Consider the following 19,047-nt stretch of genomic DNA (forward strand, 5'->3'; position numbering starts at 1 on the left):
GGGTGTGGGAATTTACAGATCCACCTCCTTCAGAGACGCTGTTTGGGCTGCCCTCCTGCCCAGAAGCATCAGGCACCCGCTGCTTCGGGTTCTGTACGGACACGCAGGAAGGCAACTCTTGGCACGAAAAGCGTACAGCCTAAGCAAGAACAAGGCAGAACACGCAGGGGACTTGAACAGAACAAAGTGTCGGGCCAGGGCGGGGGCAGGCGGTAACAACCAGAAGTTTGCTCTGTGTATTTTGCAGGCTTCAAAGCTATGGAAAAAATACCATGTGAAATGAAAATAAAAAGACTCTTAGCAAAACATACCCTTGAGTGTAGATCTCACGTTCACTAAGTTCAATATGAAAGGTTTTCCCACTCATTAGCTACAAGATTTCATACATGTATGAAGCATAAATATAAATTGCTTGGAATCCAGCATTTTATGTGAACCTGTAAATCAGTATTCGTCTGTACGTCCATGCCTCAAACACTGCAGCTTTGGGCTGGTGCATGAGAACCTGTAAACTAGGAACTGACTGAACAAGAAAACTGGGCTGATCACATTCACTGGTCCGGCGTGAGAGGAATAAACACATTAATTAATAGGAGGCAACTCTCTTTTCACCACTTCAGATGTTATTATTATCCAAAAAATCCCATGCCTAAAAGAAGCAGAGAGCAATTCTCCGTGTCTCCACAGCTTGTCGCTCTCTCACTCCGCAATGCCAGAGATTTCCCAGCCATCGGACGGATTCAGAAAGCGCGAGAGGTTACTGGCACGGGGCGGCAGAGCTCTGGGACGCGGCCCTGGGACCCGTGCTGGACACCCCAGCAAAACACCCAGCCACGGAAACAGGAGAAAGGAATTAATGCCGCTGCCGTGCTCCGCCACCGACCCCCTTGGTTCACCCAGGCAGCTCCAGGCGTCAGACGGGAGCTACTCGGTCCCAAAGGCGAAGTCACGCACCGCCGGAGGCTCCCTCCGCCCTCTGAAGCTACGCAAAGCACAAGGACAACCTGAGAGCAGAGAGCGCGGTTTTACATCAGCACAGGTTTACTGAGTCCAAACTGTTTAAAGTTAAAGTTTATTTGTATTCTTTGTAGGAATATCAATAAAAGACCTCAAATGTATCTATATCTGTACATATTACAAGAACCTTCAAAAATTATTCACAGAACAAAAATAAATCTTCTTTAGAACAAACCCAGGCAATGAAATGCAGAAATGGATCTCAAAGACCAAACAGTCCAGTGCTACTAGCATAAAAATACGGCTTGAAAAACAAGTTTATTACTTTTTAAGGTGTACTTTGTTGAAATAAAAAATAAATTATTTAGAGCTATCATTGTAAAACAGTTCTGTGTAGTAACACTCTTATTAAGGCCCTTGAGACAGAAAATCTATTTTTACAGGTAGGATTCCTGGCAGGCATGATCTGTAATGACATGCTCGCTCTCATGGGAGTTAACTTACTCTGGAGAAGGAAATACCTAAAGGCATCAGCCTAAATTTAACCCTTTTTGCTCTGTCGCACTCAGCTGGATACCTGTGGCTGACCATGCTAATCGCCGATGTAAGTACATTTAATGGCGCAACTCGGACAGGAATCGTTCTCCAGGAACGACGCAGATACTTTCGCAGAACACAAACAGAATTCAGACACAGATGGTGACCTTAGCAGGTAAGTATTGCTGACACATTCCGTGGGCACTGCTGTAACATTGACAGGCTTCAATCACTGAGTTTACAGATGAAGTTAAAAGCTGGTGGGTCTAAAGCAAGCATTAAAACATGAAATTAATATATCATGTAAAAGAAAAAAGCCTAAGCCAACCCAAAGCAACTGCAAGAACATAAAATAAAACCCATTTCTTGGACGACTTATTAGATGGGTACAGAATTTATTACTGGATACACCTCATATTCTCCAACTAGAAAATATACACATCCCTTTCCACACTCCTCTGGATCCCCTACTTAGAGTTATTACACTGGAGAGGAATGTTGCAAAATGTGTAGCTGTATGAGTCTGTGCTTTTACGCATCGCTGCCCATTTCTAATACACAGGGGAAATAACAGTAGGTAATTCCTGGACGTGAAATCTGTCTATTTCCCTTAAACAAAAAGTCCGAATTGCAAAGAACAGGCATTTACAGGATGCCCCTCCTAGGCCGTGCTCCCTCCCTTCTCCATCAGTGCCCATCCCGTGCCATTCTGGCCACCTCTGTTCTCCACGCACCCTGCAGACGCCACACACAACACGGCAAAGGGCCACGGCGCTCCACAGCGCTGCTCCATTTCCCCGCCCCGCCATGCTGGCCCTGAGCTTTTACTGGGAACTCGGGAGCCTGGGTGGCTTTGTGGTTTGGGAGGAATCATCCTAGAACGGTAGGGAGGAACCAGCAAGGACTGACATGCCAGGATGGGGCAGCTTTTGTCTTTCGGTCTTAGGAACACACGAGTATTACTCCTAAAGGCTATTAAATTTTTCTTGCACTACTTCAGCTGTTTCCAAATGAGAGCAGCAGTTGCTTGCAACAGCACTAGGCACAGCCCGATGCATTTGCCGAAAGTCTGAACCAAACCCTAACGCCTGTCATGCTGATCGTCATCAGACTTCGCGCTGTTGCCGCCTTCTCTCATTGCTGCAGAAACCCACTGGCTGCTCGTCTGAGACCAAATGTGATCAGGCCCAGTTGGGGCTCTTGCTCCAAAAGAGACAGACCTTTTGGCTGCCACGTGGTTTAGCGCCACATGAATTTGATCAGACTGGGCAAAACAGAAGCTGGCATTTTCACATACTGTCAGCTTGAAGCGGCTTAAAATTTCTCTAGAAAGCTGCCTGGTAACTAACTAGGAGAGACAGCTGCCTGCAGACCTCAGGAGTATAACGTTTTGTTTTGCAGCTAATCAATTTTAGTCTTGCAGCACTGTGAGTCTGCAACCTTCACCCCCTTTTGGGTCAACAGGCAGCTTCTCCGCCATAGTGGGAGCTGGAGGAGAACGCTTTGCACTTTAGGGTAGAAATTGGAATAGAAGCGAGACAACCAGCCTAGCAACAAGCTGTGAGGATGATACTGATGGCTCAGGCTCTTCTAGAATAGCAACTTTTCCTAGTCTACAAGCTTAAGAAATACATAGGAGAAGGTACATTATTAGAATGATACATCACTGAAGACCTCACTAAAATGTATCGATCTCAGGGCAGGTATTATTTCCCCTCTAAAAATCAGGGCTGAAATGTTGCCCTATTGCATTTCTCTGGAGAAACCAAAGCGGATGCCTCAGAGTCTTCAGCATCGAACCGTACAGCTCAGCCCGGGACCTCTGACAGATTACCAGAAAGCTGGGGAGCTCCGGTGAAATGCGTTTCCCAAATTAATGCTAAACTAAACGCTACCAGAATGACGTATCTGCTTCTGCCTTCTTCTAGTCAATGTATTCCTACGACCACTTGCTCCCACGTCTCAGTCACAGAACACCCATACTATTTGCACTGTGTAATAAGCCAGCAACGCACGTGCCCACCTGCAAAGGCCACTCTTGGGAACACATTTCCCAGGATGCAGCTGTGTAATTGCAGTACATAGCAAAGGGGAGATGCAGATCACACAAAAATACTCAACCAAGAGGGGTCTGCAAAGGTTTCTTGGAAAAGAGAGCTACTCACAAGACAGATTAATACAAAGTCGACAGTGCCTACGGCTGTGATGTGTGAAGGAAGAGGGAAAGAAGAAGGAACTTAAAGGCACAGTTTGAGGAAGAGAATATCAGAGGTCAGCAATGACCCAGAGCTGGAAGACGGTTTGGGAAGTATCGAAAAGAAATCACTGCTGAGCAAACGCAGAGCACAACCCCAGGTGCGTCAGACAGCGCTGACTGGGCTAAAGATACAGCAAGAACAAGGCAGGGATGCTCCTTGGCCTGTAGGACCAAGTCACATTTGAGCAGCCAGAGAAGCTTTGATCTGAAAGAACTAAGCATTAAATATAAATCCCAACTCGCTGCCGACAAGTCTCCTCTAGATGTAAATTAACAGCCAAGGCCTGGCTAAGAGAGATTCATACACATTTTTCGTATACACCCTGCAGTGCAGGAGATGCGGTCTCTGTATTTATGCATAGTTAGTAATGTGACATACTTGTGTGACGACGCTTCGCTGAAGTATCCCAACGCAATGATCAAGCAGGACAGCGAACAGACTGCGCTCTGTCCCAAGCTGCACTTGCCCACAGAGGTGAGAGTAATTAATTTCCAAAGAACAAACAAACTTGACAACCGAGACCGAGTTTGGGTCCCCAGTACTGCCGAGCCTTCACGGTCAAGGCAACACGGGGCACTCTCAGGAAGCCAAGAAATTGGCTTAGGAACGCCTACATTTTTAATGTAGTACCATTTTAGAGACTGAGAAACTAAGGCCAGAAAGGATAATCGGATCGTCAGCTCTGACCTTCTCCGTCTCACAGGCTATACGATTTCAGCCAGGTACCCCCACAGCCACGCCGTTAACTTGCTCCTAGTTGCAGCCTGAACTGCTTGCTAAACACATCCCACACCGAGGCACCCTCTCGAGGTTTTGTCTCATTTTGAAGTCAACTCTTCCAATTTCTCATTTCCGTAACTAGTTTGAAGGGTTACTCACACTCACTGTTATAAGTGTACTTCTGTAATTCAGAATTTCAATTGCCGTTGCAATAATTTTATTTACTTTGAGAGTTTGAGGGCTAGAAATGTATACCAAAAAGTGAAAGTGGAGATTCACACACTATTACTTGACTCTAGAATCTGAGGCTTTACAAAAACTCTCAGACTAAATATTGTGGCATTTGACGAAATTATGAGGATTGATAATACTGTGTCATTTATTGTTAATCTTTTACAGTTTGTGAATGTCGTTATCTTCCACGAGAAGGTCACTTTGTAATTATATACGCATTCACATACAGCCTGTAAGTATGCTTCTATGAAATGCAACTGAAGGTAACTGGAGATGAAAGCTTAGTCAAAACTCCTTAAGAAAAAAGTAGTGTGTACAGAACTTAAAAAAAAACCAAACAAAAAACAAAAAACCAAAACAAAACCAAAACAAAATAAACCTTTAAAGTATCCAGAGAAAGGCAAATTTCAGTGGAAATGGAAGATCTTTTAACACACACTTGCAGAAAGCATCTTTCATTGGACTAGACCGGCTAAGCTAGTGGCTCAAACGGTGAAGTTGAACGAGAGTTAAAACATAGAAATCCTCTAGGAAAAAGGAAATGTTGCATATGGAAGTCTGCTTTGCTGGGCACGGACACCCTTCGGTTAGCCCTTTCCTCAGAGCGTTAACCTGGCTGTTCCTGATGGAGTGCAGAGCATGAATTCAGGGCGCCACTGCATGGTGCGTGAAGTGGGGATCGGATAGAAATTAAAAAAAAAAAAGTATTTACAGGTCTGTAAATTCTCAAAACAGAAAATATAAAACTGCATTGGAACTGGGGTAAAAAAGAAAGAATCCTACCTTGAAAAACTGCAGATTCCCTCTGTCTGTCTGATGGGAAGCCTGACTGTGCAAATGCAAGGAAACAAGCTGGCTGCTCCAAGTTTTTACCTTGTTCAAAAAGACTGAAATTTTTTTGCCCGAGTCCTACAGAAAGTAGGTACAGGATCCAGCAAGAGCCAATTTTCTTGCTAAAATATTTGCTGTCGAGCTTGCATTCAGTTAAAGAACAGCTAGAGAAGAGGGGAATAAAACTAGCAGATGAGTTTTCTTCTAGAATTAATTTCACTACTATTTCACTCCACTCATGTACTTGTGTCGGTCAGCCCGAAATATACAGCTGCTGCCTAATGTAACCCACTGCTCATCTCTCTCTCTCTCGCACCCACAACACACATGCACTCACACTCCCCTCTTCCTCCTCCAAGGACTGCAGTGCTTTCAACAAGAGAAAAAAATAATAATAATAAAAATAGCAATAATTAAAAAAATCTACAGTATTCACTTCCTTTTGGTATATTACATCGGCGTTTTCTGTACATGACCCAAGAGCTCCCTCTATTTACACAGTGATATGGAAGGACTTGTTCTTGGGAGCCCGGTTCTCCTGGCCTTGAGTGGGGAATTCAAGCCCACCTTTCAGAGTTCTTCTTTCTCTTTTCCATTTTATTAGCAGCATTATGTAAACCTGTAAGGGGAAGGGGGGCTATTTTGAAGGTTTCTTGAGTCTGCTCCCTCTTGCCCTTCTCCTGGGGAGATGGCCGGCAGCATCTGCCCAGTTAGCAGCTGCTGTTTTTGAATTCACCATTCTCCGTGATGGAAAGCTTGGTGGGATTGGTGGGGGAGATGCCATTGCGGACTTGCATGCTGTAGCGCTCCTTCACCTGCGTCAGGGCACTCATCAGCCGCGTGTTGGCAGAGTCCAGGGACACGATCCGCTTCTCCTGCAACAAACACCCCACAAAGTCAGAGCTCCTTCACAAATGACATGCCTTTGCCCCCCAGGCCTGCTGTACGGGGAACTTCAGGACCCAGGGCTGTGGCAGTGTCTTCGGATGATCTCTAGGCAGAGGCAGCTTGGCTAACATTCTCTGGTAAGATGGGGTGTCTGCCTCTTTCTGTTTTCTTAGGGTGACACGGCCCCCGAGCACCACGGGCTTCTCGCAGGCCGGTCTGGCCCTCCTGGCCCTTTTTGCATGATGGAAGGTGACAGTGAGTCAAAGTTACATTGGTGAATTGATCCAGTCACAGTGGCTTTATCCAGACAGCCTCCGACCGAGGCAGATGGAAATGCAGTATTTTGCCATGGGGGGGTGGGGGGTGTTGATGTTAGTAACAACAATAGCCAATTTCATTTTTTTAAAAATATGTTAGAAAAACAGAAACAGGCAGCAGAAAATAAAAGTGGTGGAGGTTTCATCTGGCAGAGAAAAGTGCAAGTGGTATCTAACAGCCATTGTCTCTGTATTTCGGATGGCGTGTGCTCAGAATAAACTCATGGTATGCTTGAAATAAATAAAAAAAAGCAGATAATGGCAGCCTGCAGTCACCGGCAGGAGTGAGGGTGCAATAGCAACATAGAGAGGAAGCAGCCAGAAGCTAAAACTAAGGGGTTATTTGAGGTGAAGGGGAAGAGGGCAGCGTGGGTGGAGGGGGAGATGCCATCGACAGAACACAAAGAACAAACACTGAACACACTGCTCCTAGGCCCATTCCAGCTCAGAGGGGCTCCCGGGCTCCGGCGAATCCAGGGTTCCCGCATCCCAGTTTTGATTCTTCTGGCACAGAAAGTGCTAGCTTCCACTTTTAGCAGAAAACTAAAGGATGTGTACTGAATTTATAAAAAATAAAAGCCCCATCCATGAAACCCAACCTACTAACAGCTAGATTATCTGCAGTGGGATAAAGGACTGGAGGGTCAAGCCAAAGAGTTGGTGGCACAATTAGAAATTACAATTTTCATCTTCCCTCAAAAAAAAAAAAAAAAAAAAAAAAAAATGCAGCCACACAAAGCAGCAACAGAGACGGCAAAAGGTAAATACGCTCTCCATGCTACCAGCTGATTGGCTTTTTTTCCTTTGAGAAGGAAAAATGTCTAATTTCCTTGAATGAAAAAAGCTGCATGCAGGAACTCTTCCCAGTCCAGCCCATTGAGAAACAAAATGGAAGGAAAAATGATGCACAGAAGGCACAAACATTAAGGGATAGTTCAGACATACTGCTCCGGAGACCTAAGTGCTACAACAGCCCCTTGAGATTTTGATCCCAGCACATCAGCTGTGTGGTACATCAGCAATCAAGCAGTGTTTGCTTTTCTCAGTGGGCTTCCCCACAGGGGTAAGTGTGAGGGTGAAAAAACAAAGCAGAATTTAAGTACTGCTTGTATTACAGCCCTGAAGAGACCGAGGTCTGTATAGCAGAGCAAATGGAGGAGGAGGCACGAGAAATCAACAAACAGCAAAGCAGGCCATAGCCTGCCCTAGCACTTGCCCTGATCCAGTCAACGTGAGCAAGGAGAACAGACAACGGAGGAGTTAAAGGCCTTAGCCTTTCCTCCCATGCTGAAATAAATCCTGCAAAACACAACTGCCTTAGCAGAAATGTGTTCTTCAACAAGTTAAAGCTCCTCCTCCTCGGACTAAATTTCACCTGGAATATAGAATTTAAAATTAAAATTTCTTTCCCAAGAACATAGCTTTCCAAAGAGTTAAAAATGAAAGGCTGGTTATTTTCTGGCACTGATGAGCACTCGCTATGCCAGTTTGCAAAACAGCTGGAAATCTACACTTGGAAAATCAATCTTAAAAGCATGAGCTTGGTGAGTAGCGGCATCTTCTCACTCAAAGGAAAATTCAGTCTAACAAACATATCTCTAAGACACACGAATTGGGCACAGGGAGTGGGAGGAGCTGGAATGGGTAGGAGGTCAGTGCGCTGGGCCAGGACTGGGTACTGCTCAGCTAGAGAACTGATTGGGTTTACTTGCCTGTTTGAATTATCTCATCCCCATTTATGACCTGTAATTTAACACAGCGGAGATGTCACTTGCGATAGCAACTGGGCTAGTAACTCTTTGCAGCTCCGCGGCTCCAAGGAGAGAGTTTCGCCAGCCCTAGCCCCTGCTCAGCCGGGGAGGCCCCGGGACAGCCTCTGGAACCACAGCGCGCAGCAGGCGCTGCCCAGAGCCGGTGCGAAGCGCAGGCATACTGGGAGCAAGGCTGCCCTGGTGCACCGCTGCGCTATCGGGTGCTGCACTGGACCGCAAGGCGAAAGAGCAAATCCTGAAAAGCGCCTTGTGGTGATGTAACTAAGCACAAGGAGCCCGGGTTACTGCTGTTTCCTAGCGGCCACTTAACTCTTCAAACAGGTGTGACAAGCCAGGTTCCAACTCCACTCCATAAATCTCACATAAAACAAAGACCTTTTCTTTTCTAGCCGCTGCTATATCCCTTTGCCAAATGAATCACAGGCTAAGAAAAAAAATCTTCCAAGTGCCACTTAAAGGGATTGCTACAGAACCCAGCAAGCACTTGGGCCCCTCTGGTGTGCCTGTTCTGCATCTTTCATCAGTTTTCTCTTCTGCTCAGGTACCCATGAAAGGGCAATGACAACTAAGCTTTTCCCATGAACTGGTTGACACTGAAGCAGTTAAGGTGTGCTGATGACCTTCCTTGCCCAAGTAGCTAACAGCACTTCAGAAGAAAAAAGTGTCAGATTAAAAGAGGAATCATTAATGCTGCTGTTTTGCTACTGTTTTTTCAACAATTTCCACTGCAGGTGACAAATGATGCATCATTTGATCAAGTGTGATCAAGGAGCACGCCCTTCCAGCCCTGAGGGCTTGAAGCTTTCACGACTCAGCAGCAGTCCCCTCTGCCAGCTGGTGACACTGAGGGATCAGACCGGTCCGCTCTCCGCCTTGCTAGTCCATAACCTCACACCAAGGCTGGGAGCCTACCGGCATAGACAGGTAACAAAGGGAAGGGCAAGTTTCTTATTCAGTCACAATCTCTCAAATCCTCCCCTCCAAAAGTCACTTTTTATGAGTTTGCTCAGTGCCCCTTTCACCTTCTCGAGGCAGATGAAAAAGGCATCACCTCCTTCAAAAAACAGGCTGCTGTTTGGATGAGCTGCCATTCCATCAGTGTGTAACAGCAAGACGCCCTGACTGTGCCTATCTCCAAAAAATGGCCCAGCACGTTCAACTTCTACTCCAGCTTCCACTTGCCATACTCCTTCAACAGATTGGAGGCTGCTGTACTCTTCCCCCACCACCAAAAAAAAAAAAAAAAAAAAAAAAAATACAGCGACTGACTACATTCCTGTTCATTCTCCAGCACTGCGCTCTCCCACTTCGCATTTTGAGTGCAAGTCCTCACAGAACGGATTTAATCTTGAGCTGCATCTAGAAAGGGTGACTACAGTGGTGTCTCCATGCAGAGCATCTTGCACAGTAACTAGGAACTATATATGGTGTAATTCCAGTAGGATTTTCTTTTTATTCTGCAAGGCTAGGTAACAGAAGTGCCATGTTATTGTACACAAGTGATTTATTCAGATTAGCTGGCATGGAGCCAAAAATCCAGCTTTCATGAACAGTCTTTCTGAAGAACTGTGGGAAAATGGGCAGAGGCAGCAGGAAAAGCAGAACTTTTCAAATTATCAAAAAGAAATCCACTATAAATATGTTCCTAGTGTTACCAGGCTTTTAAAAACATAGCTTTTTTCTACTTTATATTTTCCCTACAGTTCAATGTGAGCTCAAACATTTCTATTATTGCTGGCCATTCAACAGGAAAAAAATGGCCAGGGTATGCCCTTTTGTGCTCACTTATGCCTATACTCTAACACACCGGTACTGTCTTTAACAATGTTCAACTGAGGCTCCCCCCACGCCACTCTCTGCGTAGGGAAACAACTTTCTGATGTAACTTGGGTGATTTCTGAAACAGGTCGTCTTCTTAAGATTATCTATTAAGGAAAGTTTACACTTGGAACTACTGACAAGCCCAGAAGCAGGGAAGATGCCCTCCAAATGCAAATATCGCAAACATAACATGGCAGGCAGGTATCAAACCAGTCTCAGGTTCTGTTGTACAAGCTTTGCTCTCTGGGATCAGCACAGACACAGAGGAAAAGCTGAAACGATCCCACACAATACACCCACATGCATTGCCCGCTGGGTCCCACTTTCCACGGCTAACTTGTGTTGACTGAGGCAAGCGCTGCAGGTTTGTGGCAAACTGGGCATTCCTCCAGGACTGATGTGGACAGTCAGATGGGGTGAAATGCCACATATGACATTACAGAGGGCAATGCTCCATCGCAAGCATTCTCTTTTCTTGACTCAAACGTTCAAAGCCATGCTTTTAGCTTGCATAGCTGAGATGCATGCACATGGCAATTAAACTATGCTGGTACGAGGCACAGCTTTTCCAGAGTTCCCAGGCCCACGCTTGGAACAATGTCTACACAAAGCACCGCTATTCCTTTATCCCCCTGGGATCTCACAAAGTAGAAAAGGTTTTGGAGAAGCGATCAGTCCTGTGATTTGTTGTCAGGCTGTCTCAAAGCCTAGTGTCAGACAGTACAGTCTTTACTAACTAAAAAAAAAACCAGTTCTCTCCCAGAAGGCAGTAAGTCACATGTGCAACACCATGGGCCAATACTGGCTTGGGAGATAGAAAACGATGCCGGGGCGAGAGGATAGGGGAAAATAATGGGTTCTACGCACAGAACACTTTGGCTCTTGGAGATCCTGAGCTCCTTACCTGTGCATCAATAATTTTCTGCTTTGCATCGATGACAGCTTGCATCTCTGCATGATCCTTCTTCAGCTCCTCTTCAACTGCCATGAGTCTGGTGAGCAAAAAGAGGTACAAATTAGGGCAGTTTAATACTATTCCAGAGTGTTTCATGTACTCTGGCCTGTTGGTTTGACTTCTCTGATTGTCCTGGAGAATTGACTCAAGTCCAGCAAGAGAAGAGCTCTGCTGCACTCGGAAAAGCTTATCTATCCACCTGACACTCCCAATTGCCTAACCTTGTTATTTTCAAAATGGGCATTGCCAAAAACGCAACCGCTCTGAAAAACTACTGCCTTGAGTACAGATTCCAAACAAAGCAAAAAGACCCATTATAAGTACAACGGAGACCAGGGTTAAAAATTCCTAAATCTTTTCCTTTACTCTCCTGGCAATCTGAGGCAAGTTTCCACACCTGCACCCCCATTTCTTCATCTCTAAGGCAGGACGGTAAAAGTCCAGAGATGGCAAGAAGCCCATGCAACCACCTTCTCTAGTGTCAAAGAGAACACATGACTCAGGGGAGCTGCTTGTCCTACACAGTCCCAAACTTTCCAAAGCCTCACCTGCTGATGATACTTTTCATCTGGCTGTCCTTCTCCTCCTGTTGCCTGCGCAGTCTCTCCTCACTGTCTTCCAGTCTAGACTTGTACTCCATCAGCAGCTTCTGCATTTGCTGCTCTTGCACCAGGAGCCGCCGCTCATACTCCTCCAGCCGGCGACTTGACACCTTCAGGCGCTCCTTCAGCTTCGCTATCTCTTGTTCATACTGCAGGTGGAAGGAAAGAAGGAAAGAATCAGATGCAAAAGAAAAAGGGAGATATCAGATCATTATAATCTGCTGCTGCTGTTCAGAGAAGGACATTGTCTTTTTCATGAAAAATAAATTGACAGAAGTAAAGGAAATGACAAGCAAACAACTGGGGGCAACCACAGACAAGGAGCACGTAGGCTCCCATTGAGCATTAAGCTATTCCCACACTGTAGGATGCCATTCTGTAGCATAGTTTAAGCAGTCAGAGGGCTCTGACATGGCTTCTCAGCCCCGACTGGTAACATCCCCAGTTACTCCAGACTCAAGCAGTTCCCAGACAGAAGCTCCTAAGAGTGCTCAACTGTAAAAATGTCCTGGGGTGACCAAACTTACAAAACGGACCAGTATGGGACTCAAATAACTCATTCTTCAGGACCTAATCAAGGCACGAAACCACATGTGAAGACAGAGCAAATCATTCACTACAGAACACAGCCTGTAAGTTTACTTGGCTGAGTTTTTTTTCCTTCTACTTACTGTCTCTGTGGACAATCACTTCTGCAATAGTGCAATGAATCTCAAAATACTCCACTTTGTTTTGTGTTCATTCACCTTTCCTAATAATCCTGTGTTCCTGCTTCTTGTCCACCCAATGTTCTCCTCTTTGCTTCCTGCCTTCTCAAAATACCAAACCTCTTACTAAACTTCATCACCATAGCAGCATATAGACGTAACTGTATTTGGAAAAATGATATCTACTCCTGAAAATAAATGCGCTTTAAAAAAAAGATCATGGACGTTTCTGTGTAGCCCAGAAACCCTGTACTACCTAGATGACAGGCATTTGCCTCAGGTGAAGCCCAAGACAAAATTTGAATGCAACTACTGATGAAGATTGAATTGCATTTACAGAGCCTTGTACAATCACTTAGCATATCCTAGACTATACTCAGTCAGGTTAACAATCGTGATTTTTTTTTTTTTTTTAATGGAGTTTAATGATAACTAAAAAGTTTGGCAAGCATAGAAAAATGGCAGTATGCTGTAGCAATAGTGTTGTCATAAAAAATAATGACTTGAGCAGGATCTAATACACTTAGGCAGTTTGACTCACCATGCACATAAATGCCAGATACCAGCCTGTAACGTACGAACTCTCAGCTATGTCAGTTTGCACCCGTTTGACATGCTACAGCCTGTATGTGGGTTAATCTATAATAGCGGATACTCTACTACAGATATGTGTGACAGCATGTACAGCAGGAAGTTATGCCAATACGACCTGTGTTTGAAAGCACGACTCTGTCACAGCAGCGCCTGAAAGCTGTTCTGAACTCGGCTGTGGGGTGGACAGGACTCACTGGCAGCCCTCGAGTCAGCTGCATACAGAATAAAATCTACCTTCTCAGCATGCTTGATTTCATCTGGATTCTGCTCTGCGTCCTCCTCTACTTCTTCATACTGTCCATTATTGAGAACCCATGCAGCTGTCCTTTCCACTGGTGACATTGTGGCAGAGTCCACAGGTGACTGAACCTGGAGCAGAGAGAGACCTGTAAGCATTTTTCAGAGAAACTACACACAAATCAGCTCTAAAATCCAGTTTATTTGGAGGAGAAAAATGACCGTGAATCTGTCAGTCTCAAAGGATCCCCAAAACCTCTCTTGCAGAGATACTTTACCCTCCCTTGACTTTGGACCCACAGCACTTACTTGAGTCCCTCCAAAACCAATGTACTTGAGCAACTTTTCTTCCTCGCTAAGTGACCTTCTCTCTGGAAAAGTTCTTGTTTCAAAATCCTGTTCACATCCACCCTTCCCCTTTGCCAGCTTTTCAGTAAGGCTTTCTCAGCCTGTAATTTCTCTCACAAAGAAAACAGAGTGACGAAGCTGTGCTTGCAGCCTGTTCAGGTAAGACAGATGGGTTTCTTTGGAGTATTGAGGAGCTTAACTTGGGAGCAGCATCCTCAGCCAGGCTGCAGACAGACTTTGCAATGGAGGATGGGGCTGCATGGCTTGGATACGAGACAGCACAGCAGTCCTTAAAAACGGCAGAGGTGTAACGCGATCACTGTAGTGCCTGTCAGATTTAGATGGTCTGTAGTAGCATATACACCCAGGCAAGGCTGTGAAAGGAAGTCAGGGCTGGCAGTGCTTACTAGAACTGTAAAACATCATCCGAGGCTATCCTCTTTATGGGAATCCAAAAAGCAAGCCAAGAAAAGAAACAAGAAACTCTCCACCCGGCTGGGGAAAATATGGCTTGCTACAAATTCCAAGCAATTTTCATGGACAAAGACAAGTTTGTAAGCACAGGAATTAGCATAATTACCCCTGAAAGAGCAACACTGTCTTAACTTTTTGAGAAATGCGGAAGATCAACTTTGCTGCCACCACCCCCAGCTGTAGCTTCTTTTTGTGCTCAAGCAGCTCTTCAGCTCGCTGCCTCGTTTCAGTGAAACGAAGCTTCATGGCCAGGGGATTTTGAGGTCTCCGTTTCAGCGAGGCGCTCTTCATGGGGGAGTAACAGCTTCTTTTACATGAGTCAGGTGAGGGATCATGTCACCCTCCATCTCTGTGTCTCTCGTTCATGAGGACGGAGCTGGCAAGCGCTGCGTACATCCTACGCTGGGCCCGGCCAGAGGATCTGCCTGCAACGGCTTAGCTGTCCTGAGCAGCGATGAAGACCCCAGCACTGGAAGAAGCCTCAGCAAGGATGGGTATAAAGGCAAAGGAAAGGAGTAGGAATTAGGCAAAACCCCCTGCATTTAGGCAGAGGCCGTTTTGCCAGAAGGAAGTCTTCACAGCAGAAGGGCTAATAGCCCCTTTCAAGTGCAGTGTGACAGCCTGGCAAAGTTCCTTAGTTAGATATTTTGACGGTATTTGCTGTGAGGCAGCCATGGCAAGGGAGATTATGAACTGTGTGCGGCTCTGCCACCAGCAGGCTCTTCTCGGAGGTAAATACTTTGGCTCTAGGAATTGCTGGAGGAATTAGGAACAGCTGTGGATGAACAGCGTCACCGTTCATTGGAGTTATGGAGGACCACGACAGCAGAAGGATGACTATAAACTGTATCACCAGCCTTGCAACAGACTGCTGATCAGCAGCAGACCTTGCCAAACAACCTTGCAAGCTATAGGACAGAATATCTTCAGCAGCCAAACGCAGAAAGCCTACAAAGACCAAGTGGATGGCAAGCACTTCACATGCTAATGGGTTATGAGTTATACAGTAATAAAGGGGAAAAAAGAAAAAGCCTGCTAGTAATGTGTATTAATTCCCCTCTTTGCCTCTCTTCCAGAAGAACACACTGACATTTCTGTTCCCACCTACCTACTAAATGGAAATGGAAGGCAAAAAGTGACCTCTCCCAGCAAACAAAGGGCCTAGCTCTATATTCAGAAACAAATGGGGCTTGTAGAGAACAGAGTCTAATAATTATAACGCCCACAAAGCATGCCTAGAAAGAACATGCCCAGAAAGAACATGCCCAACTTCTCTTTTCTCTTTTTCTTTTTTAAATAAGAACAAAATTCCACAACACGATTTGCAATTAAAAGGACGCAATGGAATTTGCCTCAAAAAAATTTTGGCCACTCAATTTGGCACACTTCAAGACATTTCTCAAGGATGCGGGGAAGGAAAGAACAAATTGATTTCTCTGAATAAAGTACGAGCAAGTACTCTAATGAATCCAGTGAAAACAATTAATATGGAAAGTAGAGTGGAAAAATAAGTAGATGCACATCTCCTACAAGAGGGGGGAAGGAGACTGCCCTGAAGCCAGTCATAGTTGCAGGCATCTATGAAGCTAAATGTAAAAAGTAACTGGAGAAGAGGGAAGTCTGACACATCACTTTGATGCTAAACAAGCCAAGGTAACAGATTTACTTGGGGACAGTCAGGTAATCGGCAATTTAAGATAAGAAGAGCCAGGGGTTTGCAAGCAGCTAACTGAATATTTCTTGTAAATACACACAGGGCAGAAGCCACCCATGTAAGGTGCACGCATAAAGACTGGAGACGAAACACCTGTACTTTCTCCTCCTTATCCTAGCTCCTTCAAAGTAAAGCCTTCTTTGCATATTTGTGTAGGCACTTCCTGTAACAAGCCCTGAGGAAAGGCACCAGCTCCCCGGGGATTTTGGCTAGGACGCTGCACAGAACCATACAATGAAACTCAGCCGATCATACAATACAGGTTCACACCGGACACCTGAGAACTGCAAAGGGAGTTTATCCTTCAAATTTATCCTTGTTACTGGCCTAAAAACTTCCTGCCACCTCTGCACTAGGCTTAGTTGTACTCAATATACTTTACCTATCAACCCCTCTATGCCCAAACGTAAAACACACACTCCAAAGCAGGACACAAACATATGCACTTCAAATAATACGCAATTACTTTTTTTGGTATTACTAACTTGGCATAATAGCCTTTGCTTTGTGATTCAGTGTTTCTGATCTCCTTGTACTTTAATGAACTGGAGGTATCAAAGTACTTTTGAAGCCGTGATTGCTCCTGGGTTCCCAGGCATCATCCAGATTTTCCTCCTTACGACTGTAACATTCAGGAGTTTGCCAAGAAAGCTACACCAGCAGGGATACCAGTAAAACCTACGGCAGAACAGGAGCTCACGCTGGCAACTAAATTCTTCTGCCAGCTTTACCTTACAAGCCAAAAGCCTTCCCCCTGCATAACCATGTCTTCACCAACACTTTAGCCAACAGGACTCCGTCAGCAAGGAGGACCATAACCTCCTGCTCCTTGCAGATGTAGCTTCACCAGCAGCTTGGTGCAGTCTCAACCTCAGGGGCTGCAACTTTCTGGAGTGAAAGTTCTCACTCGTGCCTGTGTGCAGAACAGCATCCTTTCTAGGAGGTCTTATAGAAAGCAGGAACTTAAAAAATTTCCTTCAATACTAGGTATAGTAAAGCAAACATGACTATGTTTACCCTCACAGTGACCACAGAAGAAAACACTTAACCCCAAGGAATACCACAGGTGTTGCCTTCAAGAGCCTTACCCTGCCCAGCTGATAGGTCTGTATGCACTAATACGACATTTTGAAAAACAACCACCTTCCCTCTGACCTGCAGATCAAGACATTTTCTACTTTTGCTGTAGTGCCAAGCATTTAAATACTTACTTTCTCTTTTACATTAAACTAATTTAGGAAAATGTTTTCATACACAGCAAATCACAACAGGATTTTTTCCTCTCTCTCTCTCTTTTTTTTTTTTTTTTTTAAGGTAAAGGAATGTTGGCTTTTTGACAGGAAAATCTTGATCTACAGTCCCCTATGAACAACTGATAAAGTGCATTAGGAGTTGGTATGTATAAGCACTCCTTTCCAGAAAGTGTTTGCATTATTCATAGTTTGGGATGATTAATAAAAAAGCAGCATTTATTTGGGGACCAGCAATAGATTGTTGCATTATGGTGAAATATAGATTTCTCCACACTTAGGACAACTGTACTTACTTATTATTTTGGCAGCAATTTATTCTATGATATTTTATCTTTGTTTATTTCTCTGTTTTTAGGTAGCTATGCTTTTAAATTAGCACCACAGGGCGAATGCATTCTCAAATGGCAATCAACTACAATTTCCAACAAAGCTTCTTCTGTTTTTTTTTTTTTATTCAGGGAAATTTTCAAGTTTTGTTTCTTTCAGCAGGCTTGCTGCTACCTTAGTAAATGCAAAACATTTTTTTTTTTTAATTTAGTACAAACGCATCCAAAAATAATAGGTAAGCTAGGCTTGCCAAGCTTGTAAGAGTAACAAGCACGACTATTCCTTATACTTGCTACTGGCCACTTGCTTAAGTGCCAGTACTCTTGATTCAACTCAATTCAACTCAAAGGTCAAATAGCTTTGAAGGTCAATGCACCAATCAGCTAAACATCAAAGCAGAAAGTGTCTGGGAAAAGGCTTTCCTTACCTGCTGCGTTTGTTGCCTCTGAATTGCCCTGACCTTTGGGACAGGGCTCTCTCTAGAAGATGAGGACTGCTGCCGGGACCGGCTCCCATTCTGAATGGGTTCAGTCACCATGGCCCCCGACACTCCCGACATGCTGCCCGTGCTCCGCAAGGAAGCGCTGTGCGGCAAGGACTGCGGTGCTTTGGCCCTGGCGCCCAGCCCGGCTTGGTCCATTTTGCGGATCTGCGCTTGGCTGCTGCTGTTCTGGCGGGGCAGCGCGATGGGGACGTGCTTGTCTGGGACCGTGTGGCGTCGGGAGAAGTCCTCACTCTGCGTGCTGCGCTTGGTGAAGTCCTCCATGCTGCTATTGCTGGGTCCGCTAAGTTTGAAGTCTTCGCTGTTGCTTCGGCTCCGGGAGCTGGCAGTGCTCAGGTTCTCCAGGCTGGAGTCCACAGAGGCCTTCGGCATTGGCGGGGTTGGGTTGTTGAGATGGTAAACTGGGTTCTGGAATGACAGAGGCTGGAGGCTGCCCTGTTGGTTCAAAGCCGGGTGCAGAGGTCTTCTCACCTGGGGAGCGCTCTGGGGCGTGCTCTGAGTTTCCCACAGCTGTTTGATGTTCGCCACTTGTGTGATAGAGAGCTGGCTGCCGGCCAAGCGCAAAGGCACGTCGTGCATAATAGAAGCATGGTCACTGTGAGCCGTGTGAGGATCCTGGAGGTCCATGAGAGAGATGCTACGTCCATTGGGCAAGATGCTTTCCCTTTCATCCTTATCTGAGTAAGTCATGCTCTGGGTGGATGCCTGCTGAACCAACAGTAAGGTCTTGCCCCTAAAATATCCATCTACATTTTCCTGGGTTGGAGACTTCAGCTTATGCAAGTCACTGTGGAGCGGAAAGGAATTTGGTTAATTTTTAAGCAGCCAAGACCCCGAGAGATCTGTCCCAAAGAAGTCTTTCTACCTCATTTAACCTCCTCCCCTCATACGAAAGCTTCAAGGAACTAGATTTCCTTTTATGAGCTCTTTGTATTCAAGTCAGAGCACACTCTTCCTTAATTACCACTTATCTTTAAGAATTACGTTTGATTCAAGAAG

General features: G+C 45.3%; 1 protein-coding gene across 1 annotated transcript in view; it reads right to left on the minus strand.

Moving 5' to 3' along the window:
- Positions 1-1,629: 1,629 nt before the first annotated feature.
- Positions 1,630-19,047, minus strand: part of RASAL2 (RAS protein activator like 2) — a gene marked incomplete at its 5' end in the record, with an annotated part of 188,534 nt that continues 171,116 nt past the window's right edge. The window contains 5 exons of the mRNA XM_082311672.1: positions 1,630-6,412; positions 11,240-11,327; positions 11,839-12,041; positions 13,428-13,562; positions 17,974-18,835. Of these exons, the coding sequence (XP_082167798.1) occupies positions 6,248-6,412; positions 11,240-11,327; positions 11,839-12,041; positions 13,428-13,562; positions 17,974-18,835 (1,453 nt within the window). The 3' untranslated portion in view covers positions 1,630-6,247. The remainder of the gene's footprint in view (positions 6,413-11,239; positions 11,328-11,838; positions 12,042-13,427; positions 13,563-17,973; positions 18,836-19,047) is intronic.

The sequence above is a fragment of the Platalea leucorodia genome, assembly GCF_965183815.1.
Source record: "Platalea leucorodia genome assembly, chromosome: 5".
Taxonomy (NCBI): domain Eukaryota; kingdom Metazoa; phylum Chordata; class Aves; order Pelecaniformes; family Threskiornithidae; genus Platalea; species Platalea leucorodia.